Here is a 26,683-nt window from a genome sequence, read left to right on the forward strand (position 1 = left end):
ATGATACTTGGAAATTTGTAACACTGAATTATTTTAATAATTAAAAGTACACAGTAAATTTTAAGAAGTTGAAAAAAAAATTAAACAAAAATGTGCGTAATAAGTTACAGAGTTCTAAATCACTGGGATGGTTGAAATGTAATTTATTCGATATATAGGAATATGCTATAGATAATTCAATGTATCGTATATTAATATTTTTGTACATTCTTTTCGATGAATTGTCAATAGCTAAACATTCTATAAAAATAGGATTATTTTGTTCAACGCGTGATGTTTATATGGATATGTAGAATTCATTAATTCATTAATCTGAAACATTGATTTTTGTATACTTCATGCTGTATATGTTGTTATTTTTATTCGTTTAAATGAATATGCAGTTCAAAGTTTAAAAAATTTTATTAATTTTCAATGCATTTTCGGTATACAATAATCAGATTAAAAAATTATGATTCTATTAAAGAAAACGATAAAAATTAATAATGAATTATGTTTAAAACTATCTTTGTAATAGTATACATCAATGACACGTTACAGAAGTAATAATTTTCTAAAGTTTATAGTCGCATTTTATTCGTTTTATAGTAATACAAATGTATGTTCGAAACTTTTAATTATGTTTTATACGTAAATTGATTTTTTCCAGTCTTTAATACAAATTGCATTTGGATAAATCTTTTTTTGTGCAAAATACCTAAAGTAACATTAATAAAATGTCACAAATTGTATTATACATATTTATTGAAATCAATAAAATGATATTTCAAAGCAAATATTTTACGTTTGTTATAACCAGGAGAAAAGAAGTTGAAAGTGAACATTTAGTTAATTTAAGATCATTATTGTTACATTTGAATTTCTTACATTACGTTTTACTTGACTGTTGAAGTTCAATGTTTAATCCTGAAATTATATGTTTAACCTCATAAAGACTAAATGGAAATGATGTACATGATCAATTCTGTATACAATCACGTTCAAGTATACTTTTCTTAGAGCATATCAATTTAGATCCCCTGTAAAATATTTTAATTTTGTATGTAAATGTGTTTCTAAGAATTAACAGATTGCGAAAGTGGAAAACTCTTACATTTGTGTAAAAGTATTTAAATATTATGTGTTTGTAACAGCTTATAACGATTCTTGTACCTGCCTTGTTTTCATAATCATGATTTTATGCTAATATACACTGCGCAATGTACAGTGATGTTCATAAATGAAGTACTTTATATTTTATTATTACGTTCAATAATTTGTCATCCATCTGGCATTTATGAGAAGAATTGAACATTGCTTATTTTATGAACTTCTTGTACTTATTTATGTAAAATGAAAATTGGAGGATGAAAATTGGAAATATTCGTTGAACGATATTATCAAGTAAAATGTTTGCAGTGTAAATATAAATATGTGCTCAGGATGTACATTATACCGCATATAATTACGATTATTTAATATTAATTTGATTATGATTAGAAATTTGATTAACAAGTCCTTAAAATTTATATTATTTTTGATAAATTTTCATTCTTCAAGCTGTCAAATTAAATTTTTATACATTAGAATACAGATTCGAATGACAGGGAAAAAACCAGTTCAGTTCTAATAAATGTTGATACACATATTTGCATTGTTCATCAACTTGATGTTAGAAAGTTTAATATGACATTGTTAGAACGTATAAGTTGCAGTTATAAGTTGGTTAAATTTGAGGAAGATTTTTGTTGCAATCAATGTATAGCAATTTGAAATATAGTATTTTCATATGATAAAATAATAAAAATTTATAAATTCATTTTCACGAAAATATAACTAATTTAAAACGAAACGATACGCCGATTATTGATAAATATGAATTATTGTATGTATAAGTATTATATAAATTATTTCTTAATTTAGTGTATTTAATTAATATCAATAAAACGTTTCTCATAGTATTTTTGAATGCCTTATTTAATTATGGTCTTTGTTACAAAATAATTTTATGATTTCGTATTTGCATTAGACTAATTTTATTTAAATACTTAATCGTTTAAAAAACTCTATGGAATCGCATTCAACGTGTTATCATTTATAAATTGACTGCCATAATTAAATATGTTATAGTATAATACGTTCTCATTATTAAAAATATGTATAATTTCTGAATTTTTTCTGCCTTATTAGCATAACTGTTATATATTACCATAAAGTGTTAAATTGAGTATTAATTATCTGTATTATATTTTTAATCATTAGAATTTTAATATATTCTACTACACATATTATTATAAACTGTTTAGTTAAAAACTTAATAAAATGAATCATTAAGAATATTAAGAATATTAATTGATTTATATAATAACATCTCAGTTTGTAATTTCACATTACCAATGTATTTTCACTTTCTACAAAAATATTTATACAAAATATTTTCATTTCTTTAAAGACATACAATTTCTCATGAAAAAACAGTTACCTTAAGATTCTGAAGCACACCTGTATAAGACTTGTGATCACTAGATGTCATCCCATTTTCTTGCAGAAACGGTAAGTTTTATTTGAGACATTTTTTGAAACAAGCTATACTTTGGAAAATAATTGCGAATCTCATCATATATTTATTGAAACCAAAATCAGAAAGAAAATATTTAGTTATTCATTTTTCTCCTAAATTATTAGATTGTACAAATGACTTAATACTTTCGTGTACAGAATAACGAGTTATGTCAAAAGTTGTATTCAAAAATATAATTGCATTAACGAACTTGATTTTTACGTTTACCCTACACGTTCATGTAGAAAAACTTTCACCAAATAATTCTCCCTCTGAAATCATGCAACTTTTGCCTAAAATACTTTTTCAAATCGTTAGTATTTCCTAAAATATTTGAATGGGTTAATTTAAACAAAACATCCCGGGTACATGTAATACAAATAAGCGTAGACTAATGTTATTTTTATTTTATTAAAATAAGTAATTACGGGAATGTTAACATCTATTTTAAACGAAGCTGGAAACAGAAATGTGTATGAGTTTAATGAACTGAAATGAACTTGTGGCATGGTCAATAAAAACAAACTTAATAGTAAAATTCATTTGTATTAATAAATTAATTTTTATAAACGTACATTGTTTATCGAAATAAGTTAGTACGTTACTGCTATTTCATATCATTGTGTAAAAATAAATAAATATTACTATAAATATAATTATTAAACAGATACATTTGATTACAATGACATAAACATTGTTTTAAAATGGAGATAATAGCATTAATTGGTTGGTCGGTCGCATCAATGCCGCTAACCATTCCATTCAAAAATAACGTGAGCGATCATTAAGTACATAGTTACTGTTGCAGCACTTGTCAGCATAATAGGAAAACCCACTCTGAAGCAAAAATTATTTGTCGAATGTGATTAATTAATTTAATGTAATGTAAGCATAAATTAAAAGGCGAATTGAATGTGCACCCATACCACGACTTTCTCAGAAAATAATGTAAATCGAAAATGTGCAAATCAAAATTATCCTCAATTAAACTTGTAAATGTAATTCAAATTAAGTCGCTCATTAAAGTGTTTGGTCTCGTTTTAATCAGAAAAATGTAAAAAATTTATTGTGAATGTTTCATAGTAAAAAAAATAAAAATTATAATAGTTCTATTCTTGTACTGGTAATGTCAAAATGTTTATTCTTATTAGTTTTCTTTTTCTTAAATCTACTATTTTAAAAATCGTGCCTTTTTAAGTCACTATTATATTTTCTATTTTTCAATTTACTTCTAGCATATTCGATACGAATATACATATTTGAAAATTGTGAACTTACTTGAAGAATTGCATAAAACTGAATTTATATCCATGTTGCTCAGCAACACCTACGCAAACTACGTTGGCAGTAGCTCCAATCAAAGTTCCATTTCCTGAAAATAGATTCATCCATTCAAACACATAAATAATGTTAAAAATTATTTCCATCGAACTTTTAAAATTTAACACGTTAACTATTTATAAATGCCTACGGTTCATTTTAGTCATCTCTAAAGAATTTAGAAACTTTCTTACCTCCCATACAAGCACCAAAAGCTAACGCCCACACTAGGGGTTGTAATGGCAGTCTGAGCTCTCGATTTTGTGCCAGATTAGTTACAATTCTTATCATCATTGTTGACAAAGGTACATTGTCTACGAATGCACTTGCAAAAGCTGATACCCAAAGTAACAACAATATAGCCACTGCTAATCTTGATTCCTCATTGACCGACAAGATAATTTTTTCCGTTTGTTCTCCTATCCAAGCGATGAGACCTAACCGCGAAAGAGCCTGAAATGTGTTTTATTTTAGTGAAAATTGATGAAGTAAATTATTCTAAATCAAGGAGCATATAATAAACTAATAATAGAAACATTAGAACAAGTTAATATATATATAGGTAATTTAATATAACAAAATTATCTAGATATTGTGTGTACATAAGCTTCATCAAGACAAAACATTTAAAATTTAATTTTTAATTGTTTATTATGATAGACTATAAGTCTGATTATGCTTGACTGTTCAAGAAAAATGTTTTTACTAGGAAAAATATGACAGCCAAGGGATAAGAAGGTCTTAAGAAGGCTTTAAAGGATTTTTTAAGATTTTTTAAAGAAATTAAATATTTTGGATTGAATTCAAAATTTGGGGACAGAGGAATTTGAGTAATTTGAGATTGGGGAACCTTAGGAGTCTGTGAATTTAAAAGTCAAGAATTTTGAAGATATTTGAATTTCGGAAGTTTGGGATTTAAAGATATAGAGATTTAGAGATATGAGGGTAGTCAATCCGATTAAATGGACGTCTGTAAAATAAATAATAATTTCGATACATTTTGTAATAATTTATCAGTTAATGGATGTTATAAATTATGAAGTTTAAATATTAATATTGTTAAAGTACATTATAAATCATTATTTGTTATATGTACTAATAATACAGCGAAACGAATGTAGATATGATAAATAAGCGCGAAAGTATTAATGTCATAAAAGACATCAATATTATTTGTTGAATTCACAAAAGAATTGTCGAAATTATCAGTTTCATTGTTTTAAACAAATCTTTTCATAAATATTTTGAAAAACATTATTTTACGTATTATGCATTATTTATTTATTTTCATAGTATAGTTTAAATTTAAATATAAGTGGTCATTAAACGTTAGTAAATCTAGGGTTAAGAGTTCATCCGTACACTCTATAATGTTTCTGACAGTAATAGTGATAAAAGTTTTGTACCTCCATGAGGACGAACAGTGAGGCGAAAAATAATAAAGTGCTCCATTCGACACGAGCCATAAGACCATCTAGATCTTCGCTGTCCGCTAAAATTAATAATAAAAGGACACCAACTAAAGCCGTCAATCCCAGTGATAAATGCAGATTGGGAACACTGTGTAAAAAGAACAGCGTAATTACGAAGATTAACGCGAAGCCAGATTTTACAAGTAACCACTTATCTCGAATAGGATACTGCAAGAAAAAGTGTAAATGTATTTTAAAAAAATATAACACACATTTAAAAAACATTAAATATGAATATACGTGCGTCTAAAAATTATATGAATTTTCAAATAACACAAAATAAAGTACGTGTATTATTCTTTCATTAATATTTTGATGTGACTTGATATTTTTAGAAATTACTGGACTTACCTTTTCTTGAAGTTCTTCAAGTGTTTCTTTGTACCTATCAAGTGTTACGCTGCCTGTCACTATCCTTTTTTTTAATTGTGAAACTAGTCGTTGAACTTTTTTCAATAAAGTTTCTCTCACTAAACATTCATCCTTGCTGTAACTGGACAAACTCGCCGCGGCTCTTTGCCAAATTGCAATTTCATGCCTTAATTCCTACAATAAAAATAAAAATCGCATGTACCTTATACACTTTTGTCAAATACGCTTATTTATTCAGTGGACAGTTGTTATATCGCGCTTGATGCAACTCGGGTAAGTCGCAGAAGCGTAAAATTTTTTTAATTAATGCACAGAGTAAAGCGTGTAACTACATCTATTCTGATTAATAACGATTTCAATAGTAGTATAAATAATTTTAGCATTAAAAATTAATTTTTGTCTAAAGAGAAATATTATTTAATGAAACATTATTATTTAGAATATTAATTAATGATCATTGCGTCGGATTATATGTATATCGATGAACTTAGACTTATTATCTACAAATAAATCAAATAAATTGACTATTATCTAAAGTCAAAAAGTTTGACTTTTGCTGTCATTTAAAAAATTTGCTCAACTGAAAATACGAAGAACGATAATATAATGAGAATCTACTACGATAGAGCCTATAGACAATTTACTTTACGAAATAAAATTTTAATTTAAAATGTAGTGTAAGATATGTATGTATTAAATGAAATATTTTAATAAAATATTTTTAAGAATGTGATTATATTTTGAAATTTTTCAAACCTGTACATCCGGCGGTTCATCGAATCGAAGGACCTCCACATTTCGAAAAATATATCGTAGCTGAACATAGACTACGATTATTACTAATGCAACGCCGATGCTCATGTGTATTGTAAATGTGCTGAAATCGACACCCTATAAAATAAAAGGACAACAAATTTACTAAATTAAAATATAGAGATATTGTGAACTAGAAAAACAATGGAGTATCTATTGAAAAGGTTTGACACAATGCAAAGTTGGTTTATTTAGTTAATTATTATATTAATAAAGGACAAAATGTAATGAAGTATTTTAGTTTAAAATAGTTATGAACTAATTAAATCAATAACTTAAATATTAGTATGGCAAAGTTATGTGCATTTACCGTATTATAGACACAGCGAATAAAAAAAGATAGAAAAATACTTACACTATTAATAACTTCACGATTAGAAGCAATAATTACGTTTGGTGGATCGCCTATCGGTGTCATAGCACCACCGATATTAGAATAAATTACCATTGCTGTCAATATTGGCACCGGATTTATTTCCATTACTTCGCATAATCTGATGGTTACCGGCGTCATTAAAAGGACCGTGGTAACATTATCTAGAAACGACGAGACAAACGCTGAGAAAAAGCAGAGTGTACCTATAAGCGGCCATAATTTTCCTCCAGTTATCTGAAAATATTAGTTGTAAATTTTACATCATTTAAGTTTGATCATAAAATATCATTATATTTCACATAATTGTTAAAATTACTAATATCGTGAAAGAAAATGAAGTAAGGTCTTGTTTGAACTTCCACATATTATATGCATATACATACGTATGTATACTTTATATGCTGAAGAATCGATTTGTACATATTAAATAATTTACTGCAATTAGGTCTTTCTAGAAAATGCGAAATTATCGAGAATCTTTGTAATGCGTACACACATGGAAGTTCAGGAATTTGGTAATTTGCAAATTTAGAAATATACAAATGTCAAATTTTCTTATTTTTCTATCTTCAAATTTTATTTAATTTTCTAATCTTTGAATTTAGCAATTTTAAACTTATGATCTTTTAATATTTAATACGTAGAAATTTAATTGGATAGTAGTTTGAAATTCAGAGATTTGGAAATTTGGAAATTTAGAAATTTAGAAATTTAGAAATTTAGAAGTTTAGAAGTTTAGAAGTTTAGAAGTTTAGAAGTTTAGAAGTTTAGAAGTTTAGAAACTTAGAAACTTAGAAACTTAGAAACTTAGAAATATAGAAACTTAGAAATATAGAAATATAGAAATATAGAAACTTAGAAATCTAGAAATATAGAAACTTAGAAATCTAGAAATCTAGAAATCTAGAAATCTAGAAATCTAGAAATATAGAAATCCAGAAATCTAGAAATCCAGAAATTTGCAAATCTACAGTTGCATGCCCCATGGAACTAATTTGCATGTCTTGATGTGTTATAAACTTGTAAACAATCTCACTATAATTTCAACCACTACTATAATTATTCAAATGCTTTCAAAACATGATAAAGCATTTACCTTACAAGTATAAAATTACCTTATAAGCATAAACTGCTAGCCAGTCAAATATTCCTGTTTCAGCGACAACAGCGACCAATATCATCATAGAGAACAATAGCATTAATGTATCAAAGTCTATCCAAGATATTAATTCATCCATACTTGGTCTCTGTAAAATACAATCATTTTATTTTACAATAAATATTCAATTATATGTATTGTTTGCTTAAAATACCTGATTCAAAGCCGCTAGTATTGCGATCGACATAATTGATGCTAACATGGCCGCCAAAGTTCTGTGCACGACCTAGAACCATTTATTGTGATTTAAAATCATTTTATAAGAAAATAATATTGATACATTGTTTTTTAAAAATTTGTCTTCGTTAGGGATGGCAGAACACAGTGTATGCCTCCTGTGTTCATTAATACTTATTTTTCTAAGTTTTATATAAAATAAGTTAACATCTAATACTGATTTTATCTATGAAGAAACTGTGAAAGGAATAATTGTGACTATGAAAACAATTTAAGTTAAAATTTCAAAGATATTAAACTTTCCACTTGTTTGCAGTATATCGATTAATTTTTTAACTGTATTACTTTCTTGAAAAAATTTGTTTAAAAATATTCGTGAACTGAATCGATAACGAAGTTATTCATTATGTACTCGAATAAAATTCAAGCCGCATTTATTATGATAACGATATAATTAGTGGAAGGTTGAACTCTTTTAAAATTTTGATTTAGGTCCATAATCACCGGCATAATTGTATGCTGTACCACAGTTAATTTGCATCAAGAACTGATAGAAAGAGTTAACAATCCATGGACTGAATTAAACCAAAATATACATGAAATTCGTAGAGTATTAAATTCAATCTCTCCACAATGCATGACCGGATTAAACTTTTTGGAGGCTTCGGGCTATTAACTCAATGGAGGTCTGGTTCGTAGAAAAATGGAGCGAGGTGGGGATAAATTTACGTAAATATGAAATGAAATTTGTTTTGTAATAAATTATATTTAATATTTCTCAGTATGCAAACTCGCGTGCAAGAGTTTCTTTTAACGCCATTGTTAAAACTCATGTAATGTTGTAATGATAAAACGAATTTAAAAACATACTACTAACAATAAAGTTTTTGAAATATGGTACTTTTTGAATATTTTTTTTTAATTGTAATGAAGGACATATTATGATTTGTAGCATGGATCATTTTGTATACTAAGAAATTGTTACAAATTACTTTACTTAATTTCAATAATTATTTACTAAAGATTTCGTCGATTTGGACAACCTTGAAATATTTTATCAGAAATATGATTTTAAACAGTTTTTACTGTACATCTCACTATATTTTTGTTTTAGTTTCTAAGATAAGGAGAAAAGTTAAAAAGGTTTATTTTATTGTATATGTATGAGAAAATCACTAGTACATATTACAATGAACACCTTGTATGTAAGGATAAGTTGTTCAAAATAATGACCTTGACAATATATCTGAAGGTCATTGATATCAATAAGAAGCATCCTTTTGTAAATTGAAACCTTTACGCCCCTTATTGAAAAAACGCAAAAAAACAATTTGTTTAAATTGTACAACATTTTATAATAAATTGAGCGGATTGAGAAAAATATTTTAAAATAGCCTAATCCTTTGTGAATAAAACAAAATAAAATTTAGCTAAATCGGTTGAATAGTTTCTGAGAAAAAAATTCATAAGTGAAGCCTACTTTCACGAAAATGGGCAAAAATTGCAAAAGTTGAAGGCTCGTTATTTCTTAACAAATTCGAAACTGGCAAAATGATGACTTAAACCTCCCCTAATTTCATATGGACTACAATATACTTGGATTAGAACAAAATCGCAGATGATGAGGTCCAAAAGTGATCGATTTGGAATGACCCTACCTTAATTTCTAAATAGCGAATTATAGTTGTTATATTTTTTTTGAAGTCATATTAAAATAGATTAAGAGGAAATGTTAAATACCTCGAATACTATTAGAATGTATAATCCTAATAAAACAATTGCAGCATACACTATGCCTTCATCCTTGTTCATTGACGAGACGTCATAGCTAATAGAAATAGCAAAACTGGATTCTAGGTTCGTTCTTAAATTAATATAAACCAATCCTTGGTTTAATATCCTGTGAAACAAAAATTTGTATTTTACCATCTTGAAAAAATGTTAACACCTGTAAAACATGATAAAGGAGGGATACAAACACAAGGAAAGATAATAATTAAAAATATTAATGAAACATACTGTTCATTGACATTTTGCAGTTCAAAATTCTTTTGATATCTTTGCCCAGAGAAAACATCCATTAAATTTTCTGGGAGTATTGGTAACATCCATACACTGCTTATGTTCTGTACAGAAGTTATAAATTTATATCAACAATAAAATTTTAACGAAAAGAATTTTTTTGTATATCTAACTGACATTATTTTATTTAGTTTCGAAAAAGTTCGCAAATTATCTTATATCATTTTGCTCGAAATAAAATGAGCAAATTTTATTTTTAATAGCTGATCGAATTAATATGGCTGTTAATTTACAGTCAAATATATAATGTAAGAAAAGTAATGTACTACTCTAGTAAATAATAAAAGTGAATTTTACATCGAAATTATTGCCTTTAAAATTTATGTTGATTAGATATGTTATATTTCTCGCAGTGAGTGCTATGAGTCCTTTAAGTATACAGATTCCTTATTTTTAAACATCCTGTATAATGCCTTGTAACGCACGAAGAAAAATAGATTCAATTTCGCATGCAATATGCTTCATAAATTTTAAACTACAAGTATTACTATATCAGTAATTCATCATTATAATTTATAAAAATTAGACTAACTTTTTCCCAAAAACAATTTACCTTGATTATAGGTTGTTCTGACAAGGATTGAATCGTACTGTTTGTTTCGTGGATTAAGAGTTCTAGCCAAACCATTAAATATCTGTCGGATACATTCGCAGTATCTTTCGCAGATTGTACAGGCGGAAGTAACGATCCCTCTATTGTTACTCCAATCACTTTGCCAGAAATGTCACCATGCATTTTGTAATCTGTGATTGTTTAAGGACGATTCATCGTTGATATTCATTTTCATATACAACATAACAAATTTGAAATAATAAATAAATATATTTTCTTTAATTTACAAATTAAAATATTTAGATTAAGCTGGTGTCTCATTAGTATTTAACAAATTTTTACTTCGAACTTTTTTCATTCTACATTATTATTTTCTTCACACACATTTTATACATCAACTTTTATACATCGACTTTGAAATACATGCTCAAGCTTATTAATTGCAAAATTAATATTGTACACATGAGCATGTATTAATTTTGAAATTAATATTGTATACCACCTGAGCATGTACTCCAGTTATACTGATATAATTAATTAAAAATAAAAAAGGATACTTTTCGTTAGCCCCTTTGGTATCGAAATCTGGTGCATCGATTCAAATCTTTCGCTTTTAATTGTCAGAATTAACTGAAATTATAAAATAGTTAAAGTGATTAATTAACCAGAGGAAAAATTTACTACACTTCTTTTTATTAAGTTGAAACTGTATTTCTTCTCAAGATTCTTTCTGTTTTTAAAAAATATCGTAAAATTACCACACAGTATCTTTTAACGTTTTTTTTTTTTTGATAAAAATTTGTAATATTAAAGTTTCAACAGATATTGTGCTGTCAACATAAGAATTAAAAAAGTAGTGAAACTTTTGTACACTTAATATGTGCACACATTTGAATTTTAAAAATGTACATATTAAGAAGTTTAATTTAAGTATGCTCCAATAAAATTTATATAATAAACTTACAGTAAATACGATCCAACAACAAGTCAGTAAAATCAGCTTCGTGTAACGATAAAATGGTTTCTGTTTAGTTTCATGGGGCTCTTGTGTGATGTCATGTCCATCTTCATCTTTCGAGTCCACTTTTTGCATTCTAAATATTCATATGAAATATTAAATCAATATGGTATTATGAAAGATTTTAAATAGAATGATTCTAATAACTGGGTTAGGCAATAAATTCAATTTTTAAGAAAAAATCAATTTATATTTATTTGAATTTGTATTTGTATTTTTTTTCAATAAAATTAGGTATTTGTTCTTATAATAAATAAATAATAATTAGTCAAGAATTATTACATTTTTTAACATTTTAACCGAGATGTTTTGAAGCTACAAAGAATCGACTTTTTCCGATATGACAAATTAACAGAAAAATTAATTGGCGAATCGAGTACAATGAAATTCATGTTTCATTTATTGTCAATCACAGTATATTTGTAATTAACATTCGACGCGAAAACAAGTTATAAACAAGTTGAGATATTGATTTCGAAATATAAAGAGAATTGTATACATTGAACATATCGAATGAAGGGAATATTACCTGTTTAATAACTGGAAATAATACCGGTTCATTTTCTGTTTTAACAAAAATGAACGGAAAAATAAGCGGTTTATTTGTAAATATGGTTCTACCTTTGAGGCAAAAATCAGCAGTTATTTATAAATAGAACATGTTTACTCTGTAACGTATTCCATAACCATAGCAAGAGGGTTTAAAAGATTTGAGGCTAAAATAATAAAAATGAATAAATTTCAAAAATTCAATTTTTTAACTTACCTGTGTTGTAATGCATTCTGTGCTCCACGAGACGTGTTCATAACTAGGCAGTCTTCCTTTGCACCATCGGCAGTTCTGAACAATAAAAATGAAAAACTACTATTAGAAACAATTCCGGAAAAAGTTAGAAGCTAATACATACTTAGCAGTTAAACTTAGAAGTTAACACTAGAACTACCAGCATTAAATGCTCGTTTATCGAAGATCGAAAAATGAAATGAAAAGGGAAATAAATAAATACTAAAGCATCAAGTAACGTATAGAACAAGTTTTTAGCCCAACAAAATATGACATACATTTCCATAAAATCACGACAATAAAATTTTGTAATATAAAATGAGAAATCTGAAACCAGTTATTTTGACTGGTTGGTAGTTCTAGCGTTAATAACTTAGCGAATTAAGTCAACGCATATAATATGATTAAAAAACCGTAAATCAGATATTATATGTATCATAATCAAATGCACAAAAGTAAAATACACAAATAACTCTATAGTTTCAACACAGACTAAATTGATCTTGAAATACATTCTCATGATCCTGAAAAATATAATTTGACTACATTGGGCTACAATTTCGAAACAGAAAATTCATCCTAATCTTTAAAAATCTATCCGGAATATAACGAAAATCAGAACCATAAAAACTGTACCTTTTTATGTAATAATTACTTACTGTCAATAATTTACTAAATTACTTTTGAAAATAATTGCAAATATTTGCAAAAATAACATCGACAGTCGGTAAGTTAGATCGTAAGATAAAAGTCAGGATGATGTCCTGAATAATGTATTTCAAGGTCATTGTGATAGTTACATTTGCATTCAATATGATCGGATAATTACTAACGTTCAATTCGAGCTAATTTAAGTTATATAATTAATTACATGATATACCTATAATTTAACCTACATGATAAATTGTGTTCATTAACACTAGAACTACCACGAATGTCAAAAATGTTTCAGGTCTTACTTTTCAAATTTTGTGTAGTTTCTTTCATGGAAATACGAGGTGTGACACAAAAGTAACGAGACTAGATCTGTAGCTTTAAAAAGCAATGGAATTGGCAGCAATTGTTTTTGTGGCATCATCCCACATGCCTCCTCTATCCATGTTGCCAATTTCGATTGAATCGGTCATACCATTTGGAAGTATTGCGTTATTTAGTGAACACGTGCAACTGTATTCTGCCGGAAAAATGTCTAACGTAAAACCCGAACAGCGAATAAATATCAAGTTTCTTGTAAAATTTGTTGAAATCTTTTGTAACATGTGATGAGACATGTATTTTTACCTATGACCCAGAAAGTAAGCGCCAGTCAATGGAGTGGAAGTCTCCAGGATCCCCAAAACCCAAAAAAGCACGCATTTCAAAATCAAAATTCGACATTAATGGAATTGTAATGATTGAGTGGTTTCCCAGTGGTCAGACTGTTAACTAACACTATTACATTGAAATACTAAAAAGACTTAGTGAAAAAATTAGGAAAAAAAGGCCACAGTTGTGAAGCGATGGATGGCTGTTGCACCAGGACAATGCACCCGCTCACACGACACCGTCTGCCAAGCAGTTTCTGACCAGTAAAAATATTACTGTGATGGGGCATCTTCCTTATTCACTTGATTTGGCTCCATGCGACTTTTTTTTATTTCCTAAAGTTAAATTTTGCTTAATGGGAACCCATTTCACCTCAGTTAAAGAGGTTCAGGCAGAAACAGAGAATCTCCCGAAGGGACTTCCAAAAACCTTGTTTCAGAACTGTTACCAACAATGGTAGCACCGAATGCAAAAGTGTGTGAATGCTGAAGGGGACTACTTTGAAGGTGATAATGTCACGGAGAACTGATTCTGCAGGTACAATGATTTATCGGACTAGTCTCGTTACTTTTGTGTCACACCTCGCATGTGTTATTTGTAAAGATAAACAATGGACAACAGTATTGCGTATAGATTCTTCATGTTTCATTTTTATTTCATCATTTTGCTATTTCATTTTTAATTTCGTTTCATTTCATTTTTAATGTCAGCAGTTCTAGTGTTAAGTAAGTAATTGTTCGTAGGAGATACAAACCGTTCTTCTTCGTTATGGTGAACTCGATCGTATTCCCTTTGAAAAACTGCCAAACTGGGATCCAGACGTATCGGCGTCGGTAATTGATTCCAAACACGGAGCACCTCTTCCGGAATTTGACCTAATATTATTGAACTGGCTATAGATGATGCTGGAGTTCCTGCAGAAATTAAATTAAATTGCAATATTGAAAAAGTATTTAAGGATGTAGAAATATAGGAATATAGGAACGTGGAAATTTAGAAAATTTAAGAATTTTGGAACATAGAGATTTTTACTTCTGAGGAATTTAGAAATTTAGAAATTTTAAATTATACTTTTATATTCTCAGATTCTCATATATTCAGAATTTTGAATTCAGAAATCTGATTTGAGAAATTGAAAATTCAGAAATTCAGAAATTTAGAGATAATGACTTATTGAATTTTAAAATTTATGTCCTTTCATAGTTGAAAGTAGAGAAATTTAGAAGTTAAAAAATTCTGAATACGAAAATATAATTAGAATGAAAAAATCTACATATTAGAAGTTAAAAATTTAGAAACTCTACTTACAAATTTGAAAATTGAGAAATTTGTAAGTTCAGAAACGAATTTCCGAATTATCAAATTTCCAAATATCTAAATTTGAAAAATTGGGGATCAGATTTTCTGAATACGAGAATTTCTCTCAATAGTGAGAATGTTTCTCAATAAAGAATTACCAGTTTTCCAAACATGAAAATTTAGAAATATGTGTTGGTAAATATTGGCTGTTAGAGATTTAATAAAACACCCCATAAAATGTATTAAAGTATACCTGGTGTTCCACGGCTGTATCGAGATCCTCTTCTAAGGAACATCGGTACTTGTAGTCCAGTTTCATCGCCGCTGCTTTCGGTTTCAGACGTCTCAATTATGAAAGTTGACATGCTCCTGAAGTGTTGAGATGCTTCTGATTGTTATTTATATCGCTTAAATAAATAATTACGACAATCAGTTAATTGTATCCTTTTTAATAAAGCTTTGACATTGAGTAATTTCTAGATTAATACAAAATTTTTGATATGCGAGAATCCGTTACTACACACATATCTGTGTATAAAGTCCATGCAGATCAAAACACTTTTTTTCAATTTATTAGAAAATTCGTAGCATTTGCAGAAATCATAAAAGAAAAGCATAGTAAGACTTGCAATAATCAGTATTTCATGGAATTGCAGAGTAATATACGCAGGGTTTTTAACGACACGAAAGAATATATAAACGTTTATTAAAATATACATATAACGATATAACGGGCGTAACGGAAATTCTAATCACACACAATAGTTCTATTTACTTGCTCTTTTTTACACTCGCTAGGATGCATCGATTTAAATTGACTAACGTTGCCTGATGTTTACCTGTTTACGTATATACAATCAGGAGTTTAGAATGTTCGAGACGTTACGATAGAGACAAAAGAATTTTGAATATCCCGAATTTGACTTGAATTGATGATATATCAACGTCTTTTTAATTTTTATATGTCGTTACTATACTTTTTAGAATTATATCTGGTTTTCTAGGACAAAAGCAGTAATGGCGAACATTGCTTGACAAACAGTTTACTATTGTTTTATACACGAAACACTTCGGCAAATCTACATAGAATAGCAAATCTGAGAAATATGGTAAAAAACATTACAAAAGATTCAAAAATTTTAAAAGATTTATACATTTCAAAAGTAACATATACATCTTATAGATATGTTACATTCTTAATCCGCGGTAATTATATACTGATCGTAAATTTGAGTATTTGGAAATATGAAGTTAAACATTTGTAGATTTCAGGATTTGGAAAAGGAGAAATTTTGAAAATTCGGAAAGTAGTTTTTGGGAATTGATAAATTTCAAAACCTTGAATTCGGGAATTCAGAAATTTAGAAATTTAGAAATTCAGATTTTTAAGAATTTGGATATTTTCAAAGATGAGAATTCAAAAACTTGAAGTTAATATAACCATTACATCTACCCGCGTTACACGTACAATATTAACTAAAAATAAATATTTTTTACAATGTTGTATTTATAGTAAGCATAAAATAAATGTAACAGTACCAAACAGTGATTATAAATTGTAAAAAGAATTTGCAAAAATGTTTTGACTTGTCGACAGAAATAAGTTTACGAGCGTAAAAATTTATATTTCAAAGATTGTATTATTTTTCACCGATTAACAATGAATGTTACTTACCTTGTTCGACTTTTAATAACACACTTGCACCATAATTGTATGATTTTCACTAAATATTGTATATTTTAGTTTGGAACCGGTGGATTTGGTCTTGATCAGGAGGAATAGAACGGAGAACTGCGATTGATGTTCTGCTTTTACCTAGCTATTTCGTTTAGGGGTCATATTCAACGTTAATGTGTTTATTTTGTATTTGATTTTGTACTTTATTACGGTTTTGTTTCTAACCCACCTATCGTTTAACTGTGAAATCATTAAAATACAATGATGTGTTGTAAAACTACGTTTTATTTCTAAAATATCATTTGTAGGATCACAATAAATATTTCACATCACATTTTATTAATGATTTGTTAATGTTTGTATTATTCAATTATATAAATGATATCATTCAAGCATAAGATATGTACATGTATAACGAAAGTAAATATTACGAATACAATAACGAATTCATTTTTAATTAAATGTTTATAATAAAATGCGCGTTGAAAATGATGAGTTTTCGAAATTTGCGAATTTAGGAATATGTAAAATGGAAAATTTTTAATTTGTAAATTTCTAAATTGAAAAATGTGGATATTTAAAAATCTGTAACTACTGAATCTCCATATTCATATTTCTAGTTTGAAATTCGTGAACTTTGAAATTGACAAATTCGAAATTCCTCAATTTTTGAATTTAAAAATTTGTGGACTTAAAATCTGCAAGTCAAGAAAATTAAAATTAAGAAAACACGATTAGAAATTAAGGAAAATGAAATTTTTCAATCTTTAAGTTTTAAAGTGTGTAAATTTGAAATTTCCATACTAGTATTTACAATTAAAGATTAAAACCTTGTGACAATTATTAAAATAATTATTGACTTTAAGCAGATTTAGAAATTATTAATTTCGAGCAAATTTAGTTGTTGAAATCTTTATTTTTTCTCTCGCAATTATTTTATACAATTATCACTTTCCTTTAAATCTTCAAAATTTGTTCCTTAACAATTATCTGCAGTTTTAAATGCACATTGAAGCATTGTTCAAATGAACTTATTTCAAATATAAATTACGTATTATTATAGGCAGATTTCAAAAAGCTCCAGAAAACTGCAAGATTAAGTACCAGTCCAATATACTGTATGATGAATATTTTGAAGGGTGCTGGTTCTTTTCGAGTTGTTCTGTCCAACCTACTATAGTATTCCTTAATTACATTTCTTATAGTTAGCTTAATTTTCTAACTTAAGAAAATTGTAATAGAAAAAAAATTGACATCATGATTTTTTAAGCACTTTTAATATTTTGATAAACAAAGTTCCATCAGTAAAAACTAAACGGTGTTCAATTGGTAGCAAATTGCAAATATTTAGAGTGACACTTTGGAAATTTCAATGATTATAATTTGAAAACCTCTATAAAATTATGATTCTGTACACTTCCTTTCAATTTCATTTATTTTCTGTTCATTGCCTTTCAATTTCATTTATTTTTGCATTATCTCGAAAATAATATATGAAAGATTCTGAGTGAATGTAACAATTATCATAAGTGCCACTCAGCCAACTTCTAAACTTTATAAACTAGTCTTCCTAAAATCATAACCTTCTGATACACTATTCTGAACCTTACAAATTTTCTAGATAACATTTTTTTTCAAAACTTGTTTTTCACGAGATGCTACATCCCTTTCAGACTTTTGCCACATCTTGTTGTAACAGATCAAGAAATGAATTTGACTAATTCAATTATACAAGTTGATGACTAGATATAAATTAACGGTAACTGTTACAGTTGCAAAAATTCGAGTAATCTTAAATACAGTTTTGAAATTCAATCTCTTTGTAAAATTCTTTTAGCCAAATTATCAACATAGCAATTATAAATGTGGACGCGTTCACTATTTTCATTATGTACTAATTTTATTTGTGACATATAAATACGGTTAACAATTAATTATTAATTATCCCTTAAATTGAAATATAGGTCTCATTATCAGTTGACGGATAAGAAGTGTAATTACTTTTACGTTGACCTAATTTTTGTCTCAATTATTATTAGAAGTACTTAAATATCTTCCTCGATAATTAATGTATATCGAAGTTCAACGCCGCGACGCGTTTTTCTTTCGAATATAAATAAGTGTTGTTCTGTATTGTTTTCAGTTTTTATCCAAAATAAAAAGATTTTATCTAAAAATGTTTCTCCTAAAATTCTTTTGGAATAAAAACTGAAAGCATAAGAAAAAGGGAGAAATTAGGTTAAGGTTTATTTTAACCTAACACTACTTCTACACTGCTTTTTTAAGGGAAACCTACATTGCTCCCGAGTGTATATCTATTCTAGGAGTATTTGTAATATAATAGTGTAAAATGCGTACTTAAAACTGGCTATTTCACGAGCGGTAAGCGTCTGTGGTCTAATTCTGTATAGAAGCGAATAAGCAGTGAATTTACCAGCTTCGATTGCGCCGTCTATAGTTCCTGGCCAATTGGTAGCATATTCGCTAGATGCAAAGAAAACCCTTCAAAGAAAAATTCATCATTAGTATAATGATATAGACTTTTTCAATTTGATTCATTACTTGTTTATCATCCTATAAACACTATTTTGTGTTCCAACACTATTGTTCAAGAAACGGTCAATGATCGCTCCAGAACTTCGTAGAACGTTCCTGTAATCATTTTTGTTTTCAAATTTGACGAATGATGTCTCGCGGCTACCCTCCCGCACCGCACCACTCTCCCCGAGGGCTACGAGGCGGGAAGTACACAAACGGAAGGGAAGCGCGTCGGGACATCGTCAAATTTGAAAAGAAAAACGATTATAGGAACGTTCTACGAAGTTCTGGAGCGATCCTTGACCGTTTCTTGAATAACTATAATTTACTGTTATTGTTATTCATTTTGTGAGGGTCTCAATTGTTATGATCATTTACCTAAATACAATTGCTACACTTGTCGTTTATCTAATCGTTTGAAAATATGTCTGCAGAATATAAACCTAAATTAACATTATTTTGCCACAAACGAGAAAACTAAATTTGCAAACAATATTTGCATACTGTTACAAATATTATTGAATATTTTTAATTGATTCTATTGAATATTACTCAAGAACTATGAACAAGTAACAGTTACACTCAAACGAAAAGGCCATTCAAAATAATATCCCTAACAACACATTTCGAGGTTATGATAATTAGCGAGCAACCATTTTTCTATCCATCGATAATTTTTACACTACTTACTTTTGTACCTTATAATGATATAATAATAGCCTTATAGCAATAACTTAATAATAAAAAATGAATTCTAAATTTTCGTTGACGTGAATATTTCAAACATTCGCGCACCTTCCAAACGCAGTACCCGTATGCAAACTGACATGATTCACTAATGTGGGCATCAGAACACTCATAGGACTACCACCTTTCATTTCACCATTCAAAAAGTGATCGTATTCTGTATATTGCAGATATTCCGAGGTTTCCTCACTTTTGAAACACTCGTGTAACGTATCAAATAATTCCTTTCTACTTGTTTGCGTGGAATTAGGTTCCGCAAGAAATCCAGAAAGCATAGAGTTTTCTGATTTGCTGTGAGTTACATTGTAAGCAATATTTAGATTGCTGTTCAAGTCCCATGTAGTTACGATGTCCTTTATAGAATCATTATTCGAATATCGATTTTTATAAACAACGTTGAAGAATATATTCTTGCCAGGTGTATATAAAATTTGAGTATTTAATAAACACTGTGAGGATGGTTCGATGGCAATGCGATTATGCTCTGGTGGAGGCACTGCTATCACCGCTAAGTTGCATCTGTAAGAAACAATGGTAATAATTGGGTTAATTTATTATTTTGGAATATATGGGGCATATAACTTGTGGTACTATTAGATAGAGGCTACTTACAAATATAAGTCGAAAATATAGAATAAAGTTTTTTTCATTCGGACCTCGCTTTTGGAGAAAATCGGCTTTAGAGATCTACTCGATACACGTACAGACAGGAGTGAAAATTTTCTGGTACGTGTGAAGAACTTTACAAATTTGCAAATTTGGGAACCTGGGAAGTTGGAAATTCAGAAGTTTCAGAATTTAGGAATTTAGAAATTTGGGAAATTTAGAAATTTAGGAATTTAGAAATTTAGGAATGTGGAAATCTGGAACTTTGCCAATTCAGGGATTTCAAGATCTGGAAACTTGGAAATTTGGAAATTTAGAAGTTTTGAAATTTAGAAATTTGGGAATGTGGAAATCTGGAACTTTGCCAATTCAGGGATTTCAAAATTTGGAAACTTGGAAATTTGGAAATTCAGAAGTTTTGAAATTTAGAAATTTGGGAATGTGGAAATCTGGAACTTTGCCAATTCAGGGATTTCAAAATTTGGAAATTTGGAAATTCAGAAGTTTTGAAATTTAGAAATTTGGGAATGTGGAAATCTGGAACTTTGCCAATTCAGGGATTTCAAAATTTGGAAATTTGGACAATTGGAAGTGTGGAATTTTGGTAATTTAAAAACATGAAAATTAGAGAAATTAAGAAAATTAGCAAAATTATAGAATTCCAAAATTTTTAATCTTGAAAATTTGTAGTAACTCACCATCCTTATAATCATAGATCACCGAAGTTCAAAGACCACAAATTCTTTACCTCTCCCTAAATTATGAAGTCAAAAATTCGTAAAAATAAATTAGTGGTACATCACTTCCTTCTCGAATGCCGCGTTTTTCCAAAGGAAAAGCAGACTTGCTCATGACAGTACATGCACCGAGCAGATTTCAAACGAAAAATGTTTCGAACGAAAAACTGTTATTCTCTATTTTTTACTTATTTGTTTTACGTAGAATCAGCCCTTATCCGACTGCACCTCCAGTTATATGACAGCCTCTGTAATTTTATATTATAGGTACAATACCTTAAACTGCTTTTTTCTGTAAATACATACACTCGATCATCGTTGAATTTAACCTCATTAACTGTCTCCTGGTATCGTATTTTACCGTTGAGGCGTAAAATATTTCTTAACAATTCCTGAGCTATTTTAATTACACCACCCTGTATGTGACAATATCAGTATAATTACAAATTTATATACAGGGTGCTCAGAGATTTACTAGCCAGCGTTTTTCTCGTAAACGATTGATACGAGAAAAAAATGAAAGAGGAAAAAGTGATAGTGTTTTTTATAATCAACATAACGAAGTATATAAATTTTTCGTGTTTATACTATTTTTTGAGAAGTGAAGGTAAATTTAAGTTTTTTAAGTGGAATGGTATATATTTTTTATATCATATGAAAGGGCGTATCGAAACGAATTCAACGACGTAGCATATCATGACCTTGAGACCCATTCAGAGTCAAAAATAAACGAAATATTTCAGATATTTCGCATTATTGTACTTACAGGTATTTTTTACTGATATGTTCACATTTCGTGTTCAATGTGGTTTCTATTAGCTAGAAAGGACTTTTGGTGGTTTTATGTTATGATTAGGTCATGATAATGGTGTTATGACAATGTAGAGTAATGACTGTTCTTTACATACATACAAAGAAAGTATATTTACAGAAGTCCTAACAGCATTTTACTTCAAATGATAAAATGATACCTGTATAAAAAATCGATTGTCGTCACCAATCGTAATCCTCAATCGATTGAAAAGACCTGAGGCGCCATTTAATGTAACCAGCAACCAAAGAGCGGAAACGTCATTGAGGTTTCGCATGGCTGCAGAGAATTGCAAATAAAATACGCTTATATTAATTATACTTGAATACTTAAAACCTTGAAAACTTGAGATATTTGTAATACTACATTTTACGGAATATTTTGTTTAACAATACATAAACGTACTAGTTTTATTGAACAAACAAACGAACGTACCACATGTACTGCAAATATATGCTCGACATAGCAAACGTGCGAAGGAAAAATAAACATATTTGCGTAACATGTCTTCCACGCTTGTTTCAGCAAGATGAGCTGTTTCATTATCAGTATAATTGTTTAATACAAGCGACAATGCTTCTGTTTCAATCTGAAAGAACAAAGCACGATAACTATTAGAAATGAATCATGTTTCAGATTTATAAATTTAACCATAACGTAGTAGCTTTATAAAAACTGTTAAATATAAGTCGTAATAAAACGTTAAAATCTAAAAAATGTATAATTTTTATGGGTACACTCGTGTGCAACGTACTTTGCAACGCATTACTCAATTTTATTGATTAATAAAAAGGTAGAAAGTACGCGTGGAAATACACAATTGTACATGTTCATTATTTATTAAATTTATATAAATAATTTTATGTCATTCGGTAAAAAGATATATATATAATAAATACATGTACTATATTTCATAATAAAAAGTATAATAAATAAATGCATTACATTCTATAATAAAGAATATAATAAATAAATGGATTATATTATGTAGTAAAAAATATAACAAAAATTTATTGTATTCCATAATATAATCTACATATTGTCATTATAGTAATAAAATATAACAATATCTTCGTATTAAAAATAAATGCAAAAAGTACGAGACTTTACAAGAAATGATTTAATACTTTTTGTGTAACTTTAAAAGTACTTTGCATAAAAGAATAAACTACAATGAATGTTTTGTTACCATGTCAAGAAAGGAATAAATTTCAGCTCCATAATATTTAGGTAAATTCCGTGATGGTCCAGATTTCGAATACAGTATTTTTTCCCTTGTATTAATAATTTTTCCTGGTTTGACATTTATACGCAATGATTCTATCAGATCAGTTATATGCTGTTGCAAGAAATTAGCATGATAAGTTTGGCTAAGAACTTTTGGTAAAATGCGGCCTCCAACTTCATCTATTTTCAAATGTAAATAATGGATATTAGCACTAGAAATTGTATTATTCAATTCTATTAAATTCTTCGGATTATATTATATTATATTATTTATATTAAATTCACTATATTAATATAAGGCTATGATAATTTATTTTGTAATCATACAGTTACGGTAAATTCAGGATTTGGGAATTTGAGGGTTTTCGGGGACTCGGGGATTTGGGGAATTTGGGAATTGGAGAATTTGAGAATTTAGGAATTTAGGAATTGGGGAATTGGGGAATTGAGGAATTGGGGAATTGGGGAATTGGGGAATTGGGGAATTTGGGAATTAGGGAATTGGAAAAGTTAGGAATTTGGGAATTTGGGAATTTGGGGATTTTCAGGGATTTGGGGAGTTGGGGAGTTGGGAATTTGGGGATTTGGGGATTTAGGGATTTGGGGAATTTGGGAATTAGGGAATTGGAAAAGTTAGGAATTTGGGAATTTGGGGATTTGGGGATTTGGGGAGTTGGGAATTTGGGGATTTGGGGATTTGGGGAGTTGGGAATTTGGGGATTTGGGGATTTGGGGATTTAGAGAACTGAGGATTTAGAGAATTGAGAATTTGGAGAATTGGGGATTTAGAGAATTGGAAATTTGGAGACTTGGAGATTTGGAAATTTAGAAACTTGGAGAATTGGAGATTTGGAGATTCAGGGATTTGGGATTACGAATTTCTAAATTTGAAAATTTAAACCTTTCAGAATCTGAAAGTTTACCCTTTTAAAAATTTCTGAATCTAAAAAGAACAATATTAACGCCGAACAATTTTCAGTAAATTTAGTTAATTCTGACACACACTGTAGTTCTTCTGAATCTCTCCCTGATTTCATTTTTATTAACCTACAATGTTTGATGAATGAAGTTTAAATTAAAAAATAAACTTTAAATTTGTAATTTATTAAAACAATATTAATATCAATTGTATTAAAATTTGTAAAACTTCTAATTGTTTCATATCGCATATTTAGATAATATCTTGTCTTATAAAAAATCTACTCTTATTTCAATGAAATTAAAAAATAAAGATACTTCATAATATTTTCACTGTTGTCTTTCATACACTAATATTACCAAACTTTCAAAATTTCTTACGTAAAATAATAATTACTATTTTCCTCAATTATTAAGACATCTAACCCAGCTTTCTTTCTCAGAATATTATATGCACATGTAAGGCCAGATAGACCAGCGCCTATAATAATAACATCAAAATCGTTCACATCTTCTTTAACAAATTCATGATCTGCAAAGTCAGCTGCCATATCTGTTATCGCATAAACTATTTTCGTTTAGATTAAAATACACCGTTGTTCATTTTCGTCGTTGTATTTGAAGTTGGCAACTTAACTTGGATTAACCTGAATGAAGTTAATCAGAGTGTTGCACATAACATAAAAATATAAAAGTAAGTAAATTGTAATTTTTATAACGGTTTGGGTATATACATAATCAAATGTAGTCACCAATAACCTAAGAAGGTGCATGTGACCTTAAGTATTCAATTAAACAAAAAAATTATATAATACATAATTATGTATTTTGTATTATATAATTATATAATTATATAACGGTTAGGTTCCACTAATAAAGTCATAGAACTCAGCCTATATCTATATTTTTGTTATATTTCTTTTTTATAGAAATCTATTTTTTTCTATGTCTTTTACCTATTTTGCTTTTGCACAAAATCACTCATTACTCATACTTGTATTCTTGTCCTATTTTTCTTTCACACAATATCACTCACTGTATATTTACATTCTTGCTCTATTTTGTCTTACATATAATCATTCTCGTATCTATATTCTTGTCTTATTTTTCTTTTACTCCACATAACCCACCGTCCATATCAATATTCTTGACCTATTTCTTCTCTACATAGATCCACTGCCCACATCTACATTCTTGTCCTATTTTATCTAACACAGAATCACTCCCCTCCATCTATATTTTTGTCCTATTTTTTCAGGAAGAATCACCACCCATCAGTTACATCTGAACTTACAGCGATTCCGATAAAAGATATCGGATTTTTCTCTATCTATTACTTGACAATTTTATCAGAATGACACAACGGAACTTTCACAAATTCCGATACGCAACAGCTCAAAAATAACGGTGCTGCCATCGTCTCGAAACAGTCAGCCCCTTGATAATTCAAGTAACTTTTAACTGCAACCTTTATAACTCCCGCGATGGCCTCCTCGGCTTCCCTACCCTTCCGGTTCGTCCTAGAAGCGTTACTTTCTTTCGCCCCCTTTACGACTGCTCGACTCTCTCTTTACGGAGCTGTACATCTTAAATAATTGATCTTAACGTAGTTGCCGGTGTTTTTATAACTGTTTTATCGCCCGCTGTTGCTGCTGTGATATACATTATTTAGCCACCGGTTTTTAAACTTAAGTCTCCGGGCATGGAGGTGTGAAAAGACTGAAGAACCATCGGGGATGTGTCCGCTTCTTTGATAAAATTCTACTATGCTGTTTTATCTTACGTTCAATCCCTCGTCCCTTCCGGGTAGTTTCATTTCAATAAAGAAACAATTACATTTGGTATTCTTCATTGGTGCAACTTCATTGTTTCTGGAATAGAATTTTAGACATTCTTCAGTTAATTGTTATTAAGTGCCTGAAGATTGAAGCGGCTGCAGCAAATTAATAATTTGGACATCGATTTATTGTGTGTGGGAAGGTAATAGAATTTATGTGGAGATTTGAGAATTTGGAAAGGGGATTTAGAGAGTTAGGTATTTGGAGATTTGGAGATTTGGAGATTTGAAGATTTGAAGATTTGGAGATTTGGAGATTTAGGGATTTGGAGATTTGGAGATTTGGAGATTTGGAGATTTGAAGATTTGGACATT

General features: G+C 28.8%; 2 protein-coding genes across 2 annotated transcripts; both read right to left on the bottom strand.

The window, feature by feature from the left end:
• Window positions 1–3,065: 3,065 nt before the first annotated feature.
• On the bottom strand, window positions 3,066–17,104 carry LOC100882577 (P protein). The gene is made up of 18 exons (XM_012279365.2): window positions 16,945–17,104; window positions 15,523–15,676; window positions 14,725–14,884; window positions 12,648–12,722; window positions 11,828–11,957; window positions 11,421–11,493; window positions 10,864–11,054; window positions 10,248–10,354; window positions 9,969–10,128; window positions 8,206–8,277; window positions 8,008–8,139; window positions 6,872–7,126; window positions 6,460–6,594; window positions 5,683–5,877; window positions 5,266–5,499; window positions 4,054–4,312; window positions 3,818–3,911; window positions 3,066–3,376 (listed from the first exon to the last, which is right to left on the bottom strand). Exons 2-18 carry the CDS (start codon window positions 15,632–15,634, stop codon window positions 3,289–3,291), a joined length of 2,472 nt encoding a protein of 823 aa, XP_012134755.2. The 5' UTR covers window positions 15,635–15,676; window positions 16,945–17,104; the 3' UTR covers window positions 3,066–3,288.
• A 739-nt stretch (window positions 17,105–17,843) lies between these two features.
• On the bottom strand, window positions 17,844–25,236 carry LOC105661801 (amine oxidase [flavin-containing] A-like). The gene is made up of 7 exons (XM_076537280.1): window positions 24,929–25,236; window positions 23,576–23,793; window positions 22,822–22,975; window positions 22,547–22,665; window positions 21,852–21,991; window positions 20,281–20,751; window positions 17,844–19,449 (listed from the first exon to the last, which is right to left on the bottom strand). Exons 1-7 carry the CDS (start codon window positions 25,080–25,082, stop codon window positions 19,263–19,265), a joined length of 1,443 nt encoding a protein of 480 aa, XP_076393395.1. The 5' UTR covers window positions 25,083–25,236; the 3' UTR covers window positions 17,844–19,262.
• Window positions 25,237–26,683: the final 1,447 nt, after the last annotated feature.

Source organism: Megachile rotundata, chromosome 1 (assembly GCF_050947335.1).
Source record: "Megachile rotundata isolate GNS110a chromosome 1, iyMegRotu1, whole genome shotgun sequence".
Taxonomy (NCBI): Eukaryota; Metazoa; Arthropoda; class Insecta; order Hymenoptera; family Megachilidae; genus Megachile; species Megachile rotundata.

Coding starts and splice junctions, on each gene's coding strand:
- LOC100882577 (XM_012279365.2), bottom strand. CDS start 15,634: ATGTCAACTTTCATAATTGAGACGTCTGAAACCGAAAGCAGCGGCGAT. Junction 11,958..12,647: donor CAGAATGCATTACAACACAG/GTAAGTTAAAAA, acceptor ATGAATATTTAG/AATGCAAAAAGTGGACTCGA. Junction 3,377..3,817: donor AGTTTTATGCAATTCTTCAA/GTAAGTTCACAA, acceptor TTTTTGCTTCAG/AGTGGGTTTTCCTATTATGC.
- LOC105661801 (XM_076537280.1), bottom strand. CDS start 25,082: ATGGCAGCTGACTTTGCAGATCATGAATTTGTTAAAGAAGATGTGAAC. Junction 22,976..23,575: donor TTTATTCCTTTCTTGACATG/GTAACAAAACAT, acceptor TTGTTCTTTCAG/ATTGAAACAGAAGCATTGTC. Junction 21,992..22,546: donor ACAATCGATTTTTTATACAG/GTATCATTTTAT, acceptor TGTCACATACAG/GGTGGTGTAATTAAAATAGC.